Genomic DNA, 18,550 nt, shown 5'->3' with positions numbered 1-18,550 from the left:
GCTTTTCCCTCACGAGACTTTTCTCCGTACTGTCATGATCGTAATGAGTTTTTGCTGATGGAATATTCCACTAACGTTACTATTAACAAATAATTAAATCAAGCTTCTTGGCTTTTTGGATGAGTACACAAACGCGGCCCATTAATTAAAAATACAGCTTGACGGAGCCTAATTTTTTTTTTTGTGCAACTTCAATTATTAAGTTCGACCTACGTACAGCTCTTTGATTAAGGGGCATAAAACAAATGTATTGTTGCTGTCAGATAGAAAAAAATGATGATTATTTTAAACACAGATTCTTTTATTCATCCATTTTTGGACCTGATTTTTGGTGGCAGTGAGCATGAGCCAATCCAAGCTAATAGACAAAGAGCATTTGCAGTGATTTTAATAAAAATAACACAAACAGTAACAATATTAAGAGAGAATTTAAGCAAATTTGTTTCTCAAAAATGTGCCAAACTGGCATGGATGAATCAACACCCAAAAAGCGGCTTTCGGTTTGAAAAGGGTTGGTGACCCCTGCTGCTGTGTTTCATACGTAAAATGGAAATGTCACATTTATGTGCTTACTCCGTGTAATCAGTTGGGGCAACACGACCTCTCGCCCCGGGTCAGCTGGCACACCCATGACCGAACTTCGAATAAGCGATACAAAAAAAGCATGGATAGATGGTGGATGTATTTGCTCTAGAGGATTATTCAAACCTTCTGCAAGGAAAGTCATGAATTGCTAGCGGCCACTCGAGTTTTATGTACACTGCGAGGTCTTAGGCTTGGTTTTCTCATACGATTATAGACATTTTAAAAACGGAACAATCGATGTGTGTCGAGTGTGAATTCGCATGCCGATTACCTCTGCTTGCTCGATCCACGTGTTTAAGGTCTTCGACAAATTTGATCACATCTGGAAATTCCTCTTCACATATTTGCACCAGGAAATGGAGCAGTGTGGTCTGCTGGTCAATTGACTTTGTATCTTTCAGCTGTTGAAAGCGAAAGAAAACAAACAAACATTAGAGACATACATATATACACAAGACGACAACTGTTTCTTCCATCTGGCATAAAGGAAGAGCTTCTGAAAATGTGGATCAATGTGTGATGTTCACTGAGTTCTAGAAGAACATCATGTCTTCCAAATTTATATCCCGCAGTTTTTTTCCCAGTTATTTCATTCACACGAGCGCCACATCCACGTTCATGTTGTCAAGCTGCAAAGAGGTTTAGAGGCAAACACTAAGGGGACCCAAAATGGCAAATTGAATAACCCAAACTGTACATCATTGTGACTTGGGATACAAAACAAACTCTTAAAGCAGAAAAAAAAAGAAAAATCTTTACAATAATATGATCTTAGCGTCAAAACACGGCATACTGATTAATATGTACGTGGACTGAGTTAAGCAGCAAAATGCACCCGCTTTTATTTCCCATAACAAAATATGGACAATTTGTAATAGCTCCGGATATTTAATAAACAGCCCGCCAATTTATTAATCGAATAAATAATTTTCTTCTTTTATTCTAAAGCTCACATGAATTCCTCAATCATCCACATATTCGACACAGTTGAAAATGTCAACATTTCCTTTGGTGCAAAGTGAACTGCCGAATATAGTTCGAATATAAACAGGAGGCTAATGTTTGCGTTTATATACATAAACGTCTTTTCATATAAACTTACCTTGACCCCGCCACAAAGGAGACTGCAATCTTACAAAAGTACGCACTGAATCATCAGCATTTCAACATTAAAAAAAAGAACTTTTTCAGTGTATTGTACCACCGTTCACCTAATTCATCAAGTCGACACATACAATAAACATTATTTATCGGAAGGTAATATTGAAAGCACAAGTTTAACAGGGCCGAATTTTGTCAGTGATGAATGGCTGCTTTGGTAGTTGTGCCGCTCAAGATGGATGAGTCTCCTAGCAAGGGATTACACTCTGCTCTCTGTCATCATCACTATCATGCACAAAAAGTGACTGTTCTGCCTTTGGTTTATGCAAAATGTTTGCCGAGTCCTCGCCACCTGACGCAAGGACAGTCCAACGTGTCCAGAAACTCGACACCATTAAGGTTAGATTGGGTCAATTAAATCATGTACTAGCCAGGGTTCACGCACGTTTTCCATTGGAGTTTTTTTCTTTTAAGAGGACTCTTATCGTTTGCTCTCAGGAGATATGCGTCATGTCAGTGTATTTAAAAAAATAATAAAAAATAAACCCAAAAAACATGCATGCATGCAAACAAACAAACAAACAAACAAACAAACAAACAAACAAACAAACAAACAAACACATAAATCTATATGATATTTGAAAATTTGAGACAGGATCCGGCTAAGTAAAAAGGCTTACCAACGATTACTAAAGACTTTGTTTGACTTTTCTCAAAAATTTAGATTTACTGTAATTATTGGATTACGAGGCTCACCGGATTCTAAGGCACAGCCTTGATGAGCACATCTGTTTTGGGAAATTTCCATATATAGGGCACACTGAGTTGTGAGGCAAGCTCAACTAGGGCATCTTCCGGTATACATTTAATGATTTGACAGAAAGGTCAACGCTCACCTTGCAGAGAGAACTGAGGTCGAAGCCGAACGACTGGGCATTTCGGGAACCCGCGTTCAGGTAATTGCCCAGGAGCAGCACAAGTTCCAGCAAGCGGCCAAAAGAGCGGCTTGTCTTGACTTCGTCGCAAGCTGCGTTTACTGCTAGAATATCCGGCCGCAGATTGTTCACCTGCTCGTCAAACTGCAGCCGGAAAAGGATATGGTTGAGTCGTGGGCGAAGTCGCTTCACACTGCTCATCTAAGGAAGGAAGGAAAGGAAATCGACAGGAAAAGGGGGTGAAAGAAAAAAAAACAAGGTCAAATGTGTGAAGCTTCTTAAAATAACCATCACTCACTCTTGAAAACAAGTTTTGAGAAACACACAGGTGATCATCACATTCTAAAGTCTTGCTAGGCAGGCATGATAGATGCTGGCGTTGATTCGATTTGGAACCCACGACTGTTAAGTTAATTATGGGGTTCGTGTCCTTATAGGGGAGGTGAATGGAATATACATAACAGGCCGCCTTGGATTACCGCTCGCACACAATTACAGCAAATTGGAAAATATTGCATTGGGCCTCAAGACCTGGACACTAGGGCGATTGCGGATGCCGTGTTGAGTTGGGTTAGAGGGGTTCTGCTTCCACGTGTGTTTAAATTAAAAAAATTAAAAAAAAAGCTGGCTATCTTGTTTGATGTTCCATCCGGTTGAATTATTGCCACAGAAAAGATATCAAATGACTGGTCCACAAACATGTGTGTATATGCAAAATAACTTATAATAACATGTACAGTATATATATGTATTATATAATATATACCGTATTTTCCGCCCTATAAGGCGCACCTAAAAACCTAAAATTTTCTCAAAAACCAACAGTGCGCCTTATAGTCCGGTGCGCCTTATATATGGACCAAATTCCTAAATTCAAACTGGCCCGAAGTATTGTGTCATGAAATCAATCATAAGTGGCCCGCTGAAGACTATGAATCATGACTCAAAAAGACTATGGATCATTATTTTATGATTATAAAGTAATTTGTTCCGTCTGAAGTTGAAATAAAAAAGATAAAATGGAGAATGATTTGATTTGGATAAAAAATCTGACATGATGCAATAATGGTGCGCCTTATAGTCCGGTGCGCCTTATATAAGGATAAAGTTTTAAAATGGGTCATTCATTGAAGGTGCGCCTTATAGTCCGGTGCGCCTTATAGGCCGGAAAATACGGTATATATATAATATGTAGTATATATAATAATAAATATTTGTGTGTCTTGACATATGAAGGGATTGACAATAAAGCTGACTTTGAACTTTGAACTTTAAATAAATAATACAGAATAAAAAAAGATAAAAATAAAAGGATTTAAATAAAAAACAAATAAGTTAGCTCGTATAAAATGTAATATTGTAAACTCTTTGGAACATAAAGCACTTTATAAGAACATATTGGTGAGTAAATGTTTTGGCAACTTGTAAAACGTGTCTGAGTGAAGTGTCAACAACAATCTAAATCCCAGACGAAAGACTAATCCAAAACGCTGCCAGTCATGAGCTGTGACTACACGCGGGTGGGGGTTATGCATACTGGTAAACACGGATATTTGGCGTCTCAAGCCAGGTCTAATTAGCAACCCCAACATGAAAATATCAATATAATACTTACATTGCCATGCAGAGATCTGAATAATACAGCGCAGCTCAAAAGTTCTGATTTCATAACATACAACAACATCTATATTAATTGTAAAGACATTTTCAGCAATTTTCTATTGGCTAGTTAAAAAAAGACAAGTTGTTTTTTTTCTTCCAGTTTTCCTTCTTTTTTTCTTAATTTATCAGCAACTGAGCTGCTTGCGGGAGTCATGTCACATTCCAAAATTGATACAGTCCTTATGCAAATTTTTGCGCTAGTCTCATTCGAAAAGTCTCTAGGAAACCCAGTGCAGAAAATTAGACGGCAAAGTTGCTTTTTAATAAGTGCATAAATTAGGGAGGTATTCCAGTTGTCACTTCGGGCTCAAACAGCTGAATGTTAAAAAGCTGCGAGTCATTTAGGCTGTTTATCCCCACCGTGCGACGGAAACCATCTCGTGCGTTTACATTACATTCGTGAAGAAAGCAACAAGTCTTTAAAAAGGAAGTCTTGTGACAATCAGCTGTTGACATACTTTTTCCATTTAAAAACATTTATGCAGAGACCTTACGGAAAGAAAAAAAATGTGTCTCTACTGCAACGCAGTGACTACAGATGTGATGTTGAAATTTTACTTGTTTTGATTAAACGTAAAAAGAGAATCATATATGGGAGTCTGTGTGTTTGCATAGACACTCACTATAACCCCAAACTGCTCCGGCTCTGACAAACTTGGATAGTCATTCTCGTACTTGGCCAAAGCGTTCAGCTGCTCCTGCTCCGGCAAGTGCTTCACAAGGTTCTACAATGACAAGTGGGAAAGAGGAAAAAAATGTGACTGAGACGAGATGAGGGGGAAAAAAAAAAAAAGTAGTACAACAAAAGAATCGTGTAGAATCAGGTTGACCTTTGGACTCATTTTAACACATCATAGTGAGGTGATGATGTTTTCCAAACACGTCTCCAAAGAAAAGTAATGCTTGGGTGTTCTGAAACATCTGATATTCACTCTCACGCTTTCTGTCTTTCCGTTTCCACAATGTGACGCTACTAAGGAAACATCACCGGCCTTCTGCCTCGAAAAAAAAAGTCAAAGAAAAAAAAAAAAAACTTGCACCTTAGTGTAAATTGCCTTTCATGCGATTTTGTTGGCCACTCAAAGACAGATTAATTGCTTTCTTGGCCGTAATGGCCAGCTTTGATGTTCATGTGCCACAATTGTTGGCCAAAACACACTCAAACAAACATTGTCCAAATTGCCAAAAATTACACTCTCTAAATTGATTAAGAGGTACGAGGCGTCCTATTTTTCCCTTAGTGTAGCTGCCAACTACTTAAAAAGACGAATGGGATTCTCCATCAAACAAAAGATGATCTAAAAGTGAGCCCACCTGAATCATGGGTTCTGTGAGCTGCTCTTCATCAACCTCCAATATCATCTGACGAATTTCTTTGTAAGGTATGCGGAAAGAGCCCAGGAAAATGGCTGCAGAGAAACAAAGACATGAAAGTTGAGACATCTTGCGAAAAAAAAATTACATTGCATATTACATTAACATAAAAATGAAGAAAAAAAAAAAAAAAGCATGAAAATGAAGTTGAGACATCTTGCGGAAAAGAAATTCACATGGCATATTGCATAAACATAAAAAGCATTAAAAAGCATACAAAAAGGAGTAAAGGACAAAAAAAAAAAAAACGTTATCAGGCAGGCAGCACAATGTGCAGCTAATTCATTCAGTTCTAATATATACCTACACTATCGTTCAAAAGTTTGGGGTCACAAAATTGTTTGGGTGACCCCAAACTTTTGAACGGTAGTGTATATATTTATTTAGATAATTATTTATAGATTATATATATAATCTTCTGTGTAAAAAATCGTATAATATATATGTATACTTATATTCATAGACTATATATACTCTTATACAAATATAAGATATAATTTATAATATTTCAATCATAATATTTTATTATAATAATAGTTACACTACTGTTCAAAAGTTTGGGGTCACCCAAACAATTTTGTGACCCTAAACTTTTGAACGGTAGTGTATATATATTTTTTTATACAAGTGGGGTCAGTAAGGAGCGGGTAAACCAAATAAATAAATACTTACATAGATTCTGCGCAATCTTTGGATCGAGCACCTTCAGCTCTTTAATTCGTTTCTTAATGGATTTCTTATCATCCAGTTCCTCCTCTTCTCTTTTGGCTGATGAAAACAGAAACAGAAAATTCTTATCTGTGAATACAGCAAATAATTACACACCTATTCCTGACATGTGCAAATTTATTCTATTATCTTTATTCCCAGGTTCAGACACATGAAGTGTGCATGACGGAGTGATTACCCACAGGCATGCACTTTCATAGGGGGGAAGCAAAAAATAATTGTTGAATACTCCACAACAATGTCGAGTAAAACCTCAACTTGGAGAAAGCAGGAAATTGTTTTATTCTTTTTAAATGATTGCATCTTTATTTACAAAGAAGACAACCGTTTGTCGCGACAGGATGCTATAAAAGCATAGAAGACGATGGAGGGAAAATTACTAACACAAGCTGTTGTCAAAATTGCCATTGTTGTAACAGTGACAGGAAGCACAACAACATTTATCAACAATTTCATCAACGATCCACCCAAATAGATGCCTGCTCCATTTTTGCGAGATGAAAACAAAAAAAAAATGAATTTATGAAACTAATCACTCCTTTTTCATTCCTGCCAGGTTATAATTGGGATGAAGAGTTTGCGTGCGACTCTTTTTCCAGACACACTTTGCACAAACAGGAATCTAGTATAGGCAAAGCGAGGGAGGGGGATAGGAAGGATCCCTACTGTTTCAACATGGCACCTTAACAAGGATGCTACATTTAATAATGAAGTGTGACTTTTGACATAAGCTGCTCCTAAAAAGAGCTCCAAGTGCGCGCTGCTACAAATATACACCGATATACAGAAATACACCGACAGTCACTGGACTTACGTGGCTCCTCAGTTGACGTACTCTCTTCGCACTCTTTCGGAAATGTGAGGGCGGTGAAGTACACAAAGAACAGGACAGAAATATTTTTTTTTTTTTTTTTGCTTTATATAAAAAAAAAAAAAAAAGGACATATATACAATTTTGGAAATCACATTGAGTAAACGATAAAGAAAATAAAGCGATGATCGTCAAAACGGTTGGAATTAAACTAACCCTTGGGTAAACGTGATGGACTCCAAAACCACAACCACCATTTTGTATGAGGACCAAGACGTGCAGCTGATCTATGCATATGTGCGTATTACCCTAGCAGTAAGTTCCCCGAGGCTGGACCACTAAATTGCATAGTGAAAACACCAAAGGGGAACGCTGGATGAAATAAAACTGCTGTGAAAGAGCATGACTGATGCTGTACATGACAGGCAGGCCTCAGAGACAGCCAAGTAACACCTCGAATCTCCCGCACACAAAACATACACACCTGTGTCTGTCTCGGATGCAGTCGTCTCATACTAAATTTAAATGGAATTCATTGACTCCTACCAAAGTGTATTCTGATAAGGCAAAGGTGTCAAACTAAAGGCCCCGGGGGCCAGATACGGCCCGCCACCTCATTTTATGTGGCCCGCAAAGACAAATTTTGCATCGACTTTGTCATTAACATAATCTTTTTAAGAAATATGAACAGTTTCTGATTTCAAAACGAGTTATCCATCAGTTTGTTGTGTCGCCTATAATCCATGTACCGTATTTTCCGGCCTATAAAGCGCACCGGACTATAAGGCGCACCATTAATGCATCATGTCAGATTTTTAATCCAAATCAAATCATTCTCCATTTTATCTTTTTTATTTCAACTTCAGACGGAACAAATTACTTTATAATCATAAAATAACGATCCATAGTCTTTTTGAGTCATGATTCATAGTCTTCAGCGGGCCACTTATGATTGATTTCATGACACAATGCTTCGGGCCAGTTTAAATTTAGGAATTTGGTCCATATAGAAGGCGCACCGGACTATAAGGCGCACTGTTGGTTTTTGAGAAAATTTTAGGTTTTTAGGTGCGCCTTATAGGGCGGAAAATACGGTATATAGAAGACGTCCCTGTGATAAGGCAACAATGTGAGGCACGTGCCAATTCAACGTGACATTTTATCCAAGGTTTGTTCAATGTTGTTAGCGAAGGACGTACACTATTACATCTTCCAGATGACTCGAATCACGTGTAGCATACTCCTCACTGTACATTGTAATGTCGCGACCTCTTGCAAGAGAGCCTTCCCTTCATTGCGGTTACTTTTGATTATTCGTATCACGCATCTATGTTCCAGAGTGTCTATCATTTCTCATCTCCGCCCTCAGCCAAATCCAGCAGACATGTGATGCACAGGAGGGGATCCGTGTGCAACAAGTGAAGAAATTCCACTCTTCCGACGCATCCGTCAAGTCGTCAAAGCAGCTGCTCTGTTTGACTCGCCGTTTTGTTCTTCTGCGGCGGAGTCTCGGAGTTCAGTCACCCTGACAGCAAATCAACAAACGGCCCTTCTCCGTGCTGCCGATGCACACTCGACCACCTTGATTAATACCGACAGTACAGGACAGCGGATGAGCGAGAGGCAGGTTGGAAGACGGGCGAGTGCAATAATGGAGTGAGGAGCCGGGCGGCGAGAGGGATAATCAAAGTGGGCCGCGCAAGGCCACATCTCCCCCTGATTCACAACACATGACCGAGGGCTATAATTATCGGTAGACTTTAATTCTGACAGCAGCAAATTAACAGACTTCATTAAGGTTCTCTCTTTAGACCTGCTCCGTCTTCCCACATTGGCTTGAATTACAAACCTCTGCTTAAAGCTCACTCGTAAACATCACGCTGGTATACACACAAATTGCCGCGATTGGAGGCTTTTTACAGGCCTGCTGATTTTGACCGATTTCTCGGTGGAGTAGTGCCCTCTAAAGGTCACTTGTATAAACACACAGCAACGTGAGTTCCATAACAACAAAATGAGACATTAGCCTCTCTATGAAATGTTAAATAAGGCGAGCTCCGTCTGAGTTACAAACATTTCCCAAGTCTCTTAGTGGATTGAGGTTTTCTAAATCACCCTCATCTCAAAAGTCATTTGACATTTTGGATGCAGGCAAGTCTGCGTGGAGACGTCTTACCGACCTCAACATAAGCAAATGCGCATGGAAAATCACAACAGGCAAATGTTGCAAAAGCAAATATCTTTTTAACGAGCCGACCCATTACTTGGGTGATGGGAGGATATAAAAACACAAATTGGGAAGACGTTGAAATGCTGATGCCTGAAAAAACGGTGGCTGGATTTGAACGGAAAAACAATGACGGAGAAGATTGACTCTGAAAAATGGAGATAAATTACTGCTTTATTTATTTTTTTTAATATAAATATGATGCACTTCTGTAATTCATGATAGCTATGTTCTTATGTTCTGTGTTGTACATTATAAGACAGAGAACGGCCAGAGCAGCCATGCATTGGTCATGATGACACCTCGCCTTTCAACAACAAAAAGAACCTTTTATGATTATACAGCTGATGAGTGCTCTCGTAATGACAGAAAATTTCGGCAGTCGCATGAAGCCATTACAGAGCTAATGGAGTTCTTGAAAAATGTCACAGGAAAAAAAAAAAAGAAAAAAAGAATAAAGCAGGAAGTGAGTCTTTTTTTTTTTTTTTTTTTAAAGGATTGTTTTTACATTTAAAGAGTTTCATTTTTGAGGTTATATTCAGCGCCCCCCGAAAAAACACCTAGTGTTTGTCAAATCCTTTCATCCCCTCTTCCCCACTGCTCTAATTCTCTTCGCCTTTCTCCAACCCATTTAGTTCTAGTCCTGATGAATAGCGCAAATGGGACATTACACGTGAGAAGAGCAGTGTGGGCAGTAGAATAGGTCACGTAGTTTAGTCATCAAGAGTTTTGATTTGTCATTTTAGAGGCATGTGAAGTGGGCACGCCATGTTTGTTAGAAAAGTACACAAGGGTGGTAAACCACTTCTCACATTGCTAATTCAAGGATCCAAATAAGCCGCGTCGCAATCGGCGGGTCGACATTTGCATTTTGCGCCTCGTGTAGACAAAAATATGAGGCGGTAGTTGACGACGCGAGCACTGTGGCGTGTCATTGTTCTAATACGAACCTTGCTTTCTGTCAAAGACACTCAAGTGTGAAGCCACGTAGGACCCGAAACAAGACGAAATTAATTTTACCAGATCAGTGACATTTATTTTAATGGACAATACAAGTTCTAGGTCTTTGTTAATTATCACTACTGTCAAATTTGTGGCTTGTCTATTATCAAGGTGTCAAGTACCGTATTTTCCGGCCTATAAGGCGCACCGGACTATAAGGCGCACCTTCAATGAATGGCCCATTTTAAAACTTTATCCTTATATAAGGCGCACCGGACTATAAGGCGCACCATTAATTTTATCCATTTTATCTTTTTTATTTCAACTTCAGACAGAACAAATTACTTTATAATCATAAAATAATGATCCATAGTCTTTTTGAGTCATGATTCATAGTCTTCAGCGGGCCCCTTATGATTGATTTCATGACACAATGCTTTGGGCCAGTTTAAATTTAGGAATTTGGTCCATATATAAGGCGCACTGGACTATAAGGCGCACTGTTGGTTTTTGGAAACATTTTAGGTTTTTAGGTGCGCCTTATAGGGCGGAAAATACGGTACAATACATGCACGTTTAACTATTGCATCATAGTGCGTCGTAGGTTTTGCTCAGGCATCGGCAAATATCTAAGCAACTTTATTTTGTAGGGTTTATTTGCTCCTTTATTATGGTTTGAAAACTTCTGGTGGATGAAAAAAAAAAAATCGTTAACTGGTCCAAGCTCATAAACGTGGGTCGGCGGTTAAGGGTTGGGTCAAAAGAGGGACCAACTAAATTTTTTGGGCTTATTCAAGTTGCGAGCCAACCTTTTGGGTCACCCAACTAGTTGGATCGAGTTGAATTTTGGTTGTTGAAAAAAAGTTTCACGTTTATAAATTGGGGTTTTAATATAAATCCCTACGCTTGGGACTCCTCGCTCTAAGTCAACATGGGTAAGGACCCCAATGTCATAAAAGGACGAGGATAGAAATGAAAATGTGATGAGTTGAAAACTACTTCATATGGTGTCCTTCTAAATCTTTAATGATGATCCAGATGTTGTTCTTAAATGAGACACTACACCGTGATAATAAGACAACACAAACACGTTGAGAAGGCGCACACCGACGGCAATTCTCACTACCATCTGAACGAGTCAGTCATGCCGCGCTTATAACCACCGGTGGGATGGCAAGAAAACGAGAAGAAAACAACCGAGATGGCCACAAACCATCTGGAATACGGAAAATATTTTATGCATTCCTTCCCAAATGTAAAACTGCAGCATGTAATGCAAAACAGCAGTCAATAGTGCTTTGAGCGTTCTGCTCTTCTTCCAACGTGAGTAGAAATTGCGGTAAAATGAATTTCTGATTGTGTGGCGTGAACCAAAGTGTCATGGTTGGGGTCATTTTCCGAAAAGGGGAATGCAATCTTCTGCAGATAGTATTCACTGCCACTTATGGTTTACAGAAATCACAACTTTGAATATCGGTTTAGCTTTTCAATGTACTTTCGTGTTAAAAAAAAACAATTGCTCGTGTGCACGTGTGTGAATGGGGGGGGGGGGGGGGGTTCTGCCTTGAGTGAAAAGGCGTATAATTGACAGGTAGCTAAGACCTGCATGAATAATGCATCGATGTCAGTGACGGGACAAGCGAGGAAAGAGCTGTGAATAAATCAAGGACAAATATGAACAGACACTAGAGCAATAATTGCTTTAACAAAAACTCTTCCGTACTAAAACCCTCTTCAGTCTAATTTTAGACAAGCAATCAAATGGCCACACTTAAAGCGAGTGACACTTCTATAGGCAAGAAAAGAGTTCACAAAAATAGAAGGCAGACACTTGAAGACGTTTTTTTTCTTGAAGTAACATTTATACGTCTAATGGTTGCTATGCGACAAAGATCTATACACTGTAATGATAAATCCAGCGCAGACGGAACGTTGGGTCTCGTAAAAATGACAAACGCGGCAAAGTCTTACCTGCTCTTTGTGATCCGAAAGTGAGAGCAACTCTGCTGAGCAAATCAGGCTTTGCGTATTGATCGTCATTAGCGAGCACCCAGAAACAGCCTTCTGACATTTCCTGGGGATTGATCTGGATAGAAAAGAAAACCCCCAAAATTACACAATTATGTCATTTGCAAATGCACAAATTAATGACAGTAAAAGTAATGCGCATATTTAGTATAATGTATATTCAAAGATGCTTTTTGGTTTTTTAAACTTCACAAGTTTTGATCCCTTGTAGGTATTGCACGCAGCCCTCAACCTGTCCTTGTAAAATCCTCGTTTGGTATTGCAAGCATATGTTTGAGTTGGTTGAACATCTGTACAAATCTCCATTCTCTACAGCGGCTATTAAATAATTAATCACAACACAAACTAACACCATTTGCCGTGTGAACTAATATCGCTCCGCAGGGAACAACATCTGTAGAGGTGCCACCCAGTGTGATTGAACAGAAGCATATGATCATCTGTTATTTTCAACAATTGCCGTTTTCTCAAAGAACCTTGTTGTTCTGGTCTGCAAAAACAAGCCTTTTCCTGATCTGCTGCCAACAAAATATCAGGGACAAAGTTAAGCGTGGAGGAAAGGGGGCACTGAATTGAAGTTTGACAAACTTTTGGTAACTTACGAGACTCAATGAACAGTTAACACTGTAGATATTAGTATAGAATTTTAAAAGAAAAAAAAAATACAACTGGTTCATGAAGCAAATTTGAAGCTTCATTTTGCCATCACTACTTTAAAGCTAACCCGGCTTGTATAAAGTTGAGATGTATTCATATTTTTCAAAAGTCTTGTACTTATTTACCTTGGACCAATTCAGGCGCTTAGTGGAGCTCTCAGGCTTGAACTCCTTCTTTGGCTTGAGGCCATAAGGCAGCGGAAGGCAAGCGGACAATTTTGAGGCACATGCAAATCCTAACGGGGGTAAGGGAGGGGCACCCAATGGAGGAGGCACTCCAGGGGGAGGGGGTGGTGCTGGACAACCAGGTAATGGAGGAGCAGGAGGTGGTGGTGGTGGCGGTGGAGGAGGAACTGGTAAACCAGATGCCAGGTTACTGGGCAAAGAGCCACAGGGTAATGAAGATGATGACGACAACACCTCTGACACAACCCCTGGTCCGACTCCAACCTAGATAGAAGGATCAAAATTATGCACATAAAATGATAGTGAGGAAAAAAACATTAGATTTGGTAATTGCCGAATGGTCTGTCAGCAAATGTGTTCAGTAAGACACTTGAAAAAAATGGTTTCTTCAGTGCTCACAAATTCCCTGCAAGCACAATTTATGTTTGTAACGTGGCGTCAGTTTTAATGGAGAGCAGGATTTATCGAGATGTTGAATATCGGATTCAATGATTCATGGTGAGTGTTTAGAGTTAGAATATTAAGACCCATGACAGACTGTGCGTAAGAACCCTTCTTAAAGCTTCCACAGCCATTTACACAACACAGCTAGTTGAGTATTCTTTCAGTGTTCTTTGCTCTCAAATTGAAAATTTATCTCGCAAAGAAAATGAAAATCCTCTTTTGAGGCAGCAGATCAGGGGTAGTGGGCCAGAAAAAAATGGAAGAGCGTTGTCAAAAGAAATTGCTTTTAAGACAATTTGCCCTCACCGAATGGCGATAAGAGCGTCAGAAATGGCCGACATGTGCCGAGACCATTAAACTATGTATCGGTTTACCAGTACACAAATCAAAATGATATACTTGGGTGCGACAAAAAATAAATCAAACATTAAAGAACAAAAACACACCATGTATTGTAAGAAACTTGAAATTGTGTTGGCATATTATAAGTCAAAGTTTGACATCATAAAGCATGTTTTGCATTTGATCGGAAATACAGATGACCTGAGACCACCATCTTAAATACCTGCGACTTGAAAGCCTGCAACTCGGCTTGAAGCTCGGCTATCTTCTCTTCACCCTTGACCAGTTGAGCTTGGGCCTCCTGTCGTTTCACAAACTCTTCATCGAGCTAAAAGGAAAAAAGAAGTGTCATTTATTTTAGAGTGGACATGTCAGTTAATGAACTTAAGGTCCCATCTGAAGGGCGCTACCTGGTGACCCATTTCACAAATAGGTTTACCTATATTTGTTAAAAATCAACAACAAATTGAAAGCTCCTCAAACTGACTTCAAACTTAAAAAATCTTCAGAATATCAATACTTGCCTTTTCTGCCAGTTCAGAAGCTCTTTGTTCATACTCTTCAAATCGAGCCTTTTCGGCACAAACTTCTATTTAAAAAAAAAACCACACAGTTAATCAAATTTGCAGCTCCAATATGTACAAAATAAAGTGACTTGCCGACGAGGTGGCTGAAGTCCACGTCGAGCCGTTTACGATAACTGAAGTCCGGGTCTGTTCCACTGCGATGCAGAACAATTTGCGACACGCATTCCTCGATGATCTTAAAGTATTGAGACCTGAGAGTGACAAGCCAAACTTTAAGGTTGTAAGAAAATTGAGACCACAAAAACAAGCCGTACGTTGTTGATTAGTGATCCGTCTTTTGATCAAGTGAACTTTGGTCAAAGCCCACACTGCTGTGGGTGATCCAACAAAACGAAACACTTTGAAAAGTACCAGAAAAGAAGACGGGGTGAATTACTCTCGAGCGGTGGAAACTAGATTGCTATCAGATGAAAGAGACATTCCCTCGCTTAGTTGATGCCATTCGGAGCCTTTAAGGCCCACATGGGCGTTATAAAAGCAAAATGGCCCCGTCCGCAGACTGTGAAAGGTTGTTGTGAAGTAAAAATATAGCAATGGTTGATCACACTATTTCACATTGGTCGGATAAGTGTGCGGTTGAAAACAATTTAACCAACAAAAACGGCTTTAACGGACGGACCCTGTCCCCTTATTAGTCTGTTAAATCGAACTTCCACTGTACACGCTATTTCTTGTGTGAAAGATTAAAAAAAGGTCATAGCGAGGCCATCCATCCATTCTCAATACCGCTCAGCCTTGCAAGGGTATTGGGTAATAAAAACTCAACAAAAGGGAGCGTTTGAAGAAAAGAAAAAAACAATAACAAGCAGATGGGCAACTATGTACAAATCAAATACAAGTACCGTTTTTTCCCATGTATAATGCGCCCCCATGTATAATACGCACCCTAAAAATGGCATGTTGATGCTGGAAAAAAGCCTGTACCCATGTATAATACGCACCCAAATTTTGACTCCTACTTAAGTCCATGAACGTAAAATTATTTCAGAAAAAAGATCATCTTTGGGAACAACCGGATGTTATTCTGCCCGTCAGTATCAGTGCGCATGCGCTAGCATACTCAATAGCGAAGAAATGTTTCGGATTTGTGTAGGGTACATTGTGACAGCAAACGAGCAGGTGATCGAGCAAGCGTCTGATACCAGAGCATTGTGTTCGTATGGAGCGTGTTTGAAGTGAACAGCAGAGAAGAAAGCGCATCTCTAATGGCGGCCTCGGTATGATATCCGGATTAAAAAATAAATAAAATAAATCGTACCCATGTATAATGCGCACCCCAGATTTTAGGACAATAAATTAGTTAGATTTTGCGCATTATACATGGAAAAAAACGGTAGTCCGAAGACTTTGAAGAATGATAAGTGGTGTGCCTTATGTTGTTTCTAAGGTAACAACACATGCATCACACCGTACAGAACAATTATTCCTTTGGTGGAAAAGAGAAATGTCAACTTTTAAGGCCCTGTCCTTCACCATCTTAACAGACCTGACAAAGTAGTCGTTGCGAATGAGGACCAAGTGCTGCAGTATGGAGATGAAATAGTTTTCCGCGCTGCTGTCCTTCACCATGTTCAGCAAAATATTGAACACGTCCCCCGCATCAGTAAAAAGAGTCAAGGCGAGGACTGGCAGATTAATGGAAGCAATGCTTTGTAACCGTAAAAACACATAAAAAACATCCTTTTCAATGAATCGCCGGGGAATCGTTGCATTCAAAGTGTGTCACACTTTGTATTATCTAACATCTATTCATAAATATTTGACCTCCACTATGTGACATGGCTTTTCATTTGAAATAGAACACGCTAAGAGTGAACATTCACTATATTGGGTTAATGCTATGAAGGATATTCCAGCTCGCTTTTGATGTCCTCCAGCCTGTGAGAGAATTCCATCATGTCCTCTTCTTTGTGCTCCTCAAATACTTTTAGCTGGATGTCAAGGGCATCGTTCCTCACCGATGACAGTTGCTACGTTTAAAAAAAAGAATATACGGTAAAGACAAGAAGTGTTGAGCGACTCGAGCGTTACAACTTTATCAACAACGTACATGTGGATACAAACAAGTCGGATGTCAGCGGGGTGGTACTTACGGGTAAAATGGCTTTAAGGCCGCAACGAATAAATTCATTCCTGATGTGTAGCCGCAGGTCCAGGTCGTCAGGTGATGTTACGAGAGCATTGATTAACTGCATGCATGCCACCTGAAATATGATATGGAAAAGTAACATCAAAAAGGGGTAGGGGCACGTTTGGGTCAGCGCCAAACAGAATCCCTCTTACAGTCGATGAGCACGCCGACATGCATCGTAAATGAGCTTTTCGCCCGGGACGAAAAAAACATAACTAATGCATGCCTATTTTCGCCAGCCTCCGACTGGGGAGGTCTGATTTTAATATTGATGCAACAACTGTAGACGTATAAAACCCAACAGTCAATCAAAGGGAAAATTGGATCATTTGGAAGCTGGTTTTCGCTAGCCTCTAAGTTTAGTTCTGGGTCTGCCGCTTCCTGCAGCTTCAATAGTCACACGCAAATCAATTATTGATTGCATCAAGTCGTGGATGAAAAATAGCATAGCAACACGAGATTCCAGAAAAAGATGAACAAGTAATTATTATTCATTATATATGTATCGTTATGTATTACTTATATTTCTATTTGCTTACATTGGCAAACATGAATTGATTTTGAAACGGCTTCCTTTACTGCATCAGTTCTATGTTGTAATAACATTATTGGCCACTAGATGGCGGACACGTTGAAGTGCTACTGGTAGTAAACTGTAAAGTAAAAGATGTCCGTTTTTTTTTTTAATGAAAGTTTTATACAGCTACATTATGTGTGAAAACATTTTGACCTTGTTTGGTACATATAAAAGCAACCAAAATATTTCCATAATCAGTAAAATATATGTTTAAAAAACAAAAGTGCCACTTGAATAGCTCTCCCAAGTTGAGACACCGCCTCTTACTTGTAACTGCACAGATCGATCTCGAAGTCCTTGCACAATGGGGTGAAATCTTTCAATGCCTCTCCATTCCCCAGCTGTGGTGATGGCTTCGAGGACCTTCTCCAAACTAATGAAAACATCAGAACCAGGAGTGGTGAATGGTCATCATGGTGAATGTAAAATGTATCAATCGTTATTTTGTCATTTTAAAACGCGTAGCTGCTTCGATTGGGCAGTGAATCAATCAATAATGAATAAAATTTAGTTTGTTTTCAACTTTTATATATTACACCAATATTGAAACTGTTCAAAAGCGTTTGGTTTAAAATTACGATAACAAAACAAAGCATTGTAACTCTTGTTGGAACCAAAACAAAATGACATGAGAACATACATATTATCTTCGCCCACAATGCAGATGGCCGACAGCAGCTTCATCACATCGGTCATCATGGCCGACTGGCTGGGATCTATTGCTCTTGCGAGTAACACAAGACTTCTTTCCTCCCCGAGTATTCGATCCAAGCCATACTGCAATAAACAAGCACATCGTTTCATTTGCACGGTGAAACAAATCAAGCATATGACTTGGCCCAGGAAAAGAAAACTACGACAAATCTGTGATTGTACAACAGATGGAAGTTTGATTTCCGCGAGATTTGGTGCAAGGACCTCTTCATGCCCTTGATATTGATTAATGGCGCATTAGGCCGTAGCAAAATCATTTTAGCTCAATTGGGAAATAAAAATGGGGTCATTATGAAATAATAAATGATTGAAAAAAATAAAATAATAAAAAATAAATAGAAAAAAATTAATATAACCTTTAATATAAATACAATTAAACAACACCAGTTTTCATTCTGCATAAAAGCAGAGTTTGCAAAAAGAATGCCTCAACATGAACGTGTGTGTCGGTCGAAGACGATAAAACAGCGTCTCAGCTCCTCACACTTGACTTCTCTGGCTTGTTAACTCTGCTCCCTA

General features: G+C 39.3%; 1 protein-coding gene across 4 annotated transcripts in view; it reads right to left on the bottom strand.

Annotated features, from left to right (window-relative positions):
* LOC133152600 (protein diaphanous homolog 3-like) overlaps window positions 1-18,550 on the bottom strand; it is a 47,564-nt gene that overhangs the window by 25,445 nt on the left and 3,569 nt on the right. For all 4 annotated transcript variants that reach the window (XR_009714160.1, XM_061276314.1, XM_061276315.1 and 1 more), the window contains 15 exons: window positions 17,958-18,094; window positions 17,585-17,690; window positions 16,703-16,813; window positions 16,461-16,579; window positions 16,096-16,212; window positions 14,682-14,800; window positions 14,547-14,611; window positions 14,246-14,350; window positions 13,177-13,500; window positions 12,338-12,452; window positions 6,330-6,425; window positions 5,598-5,692; window positions 4,907-5,008; window positions 2,583-2,822; window positions 857-986 (listed from right to left, as the gene is read on the bottom strand). Coding sequence is in view for 3 of the 4 variants with exons in the window: in XM_061276314.1 (XP_061132298.1) it covers window positions 857-986; window positions 2,583-2,822; window positions 4,907-5,008; window positions 5,598-5,692; window positions 6,330-6,425; window positions 12,338-12,452; window positions 13,177-13,500; window positions 14,246-14,350; window positions 14,547-14,611; window positions 14,682-14,800; window positions 16,096-16,212; window positions 16,461-16,579; window positions 16,703-16,813; window positions 17,585-17,690; window positions 17,958-18,094 (1,981 nt within the window). In the remaining variant the exon portion in view is untranslated. The remainder of the gene's footprint in view (window positions 1-856; window positions 987-2,582; window positions 2,823-4,906; window positions 5,009-5,597; window positions 5,693-6,329; window positions 6,426-12,337; window positions 12,453-13,176; window positions 13,501-14,245; window positions 14,351-14,546; window positions 14,612-14,681; window positions 14,801-16,095; window positions 16,213-16,460; window positions 16,580-16,702; window positions 16,814-17,584; window positions 17,691-17,957; window positions 18,095-18,550) is intronic.

Source organism: Syngnathus typhle, linkage group LG4 (assembly GCF_033458585.1).
Source record: "Syngnathus typhle isolate RoL2023-S1 ecotype Sweden linkage group LG4, RoL_Styp_1.0, whole genome shotgun sequence".
In the NCBI taxonomy this organism is placed as follows: Eukaryota; Metazoa; Chordata; class Actinopteri; order Syngnathiformes; family Syngnathidae; genus Syngnathus; species Syngnathus typhle.
The sequence above is the reverse complement of the archived record's forward strand: the minus strand, read 5'-3'. Positions and strand labels throughout refer to the sequence as shown.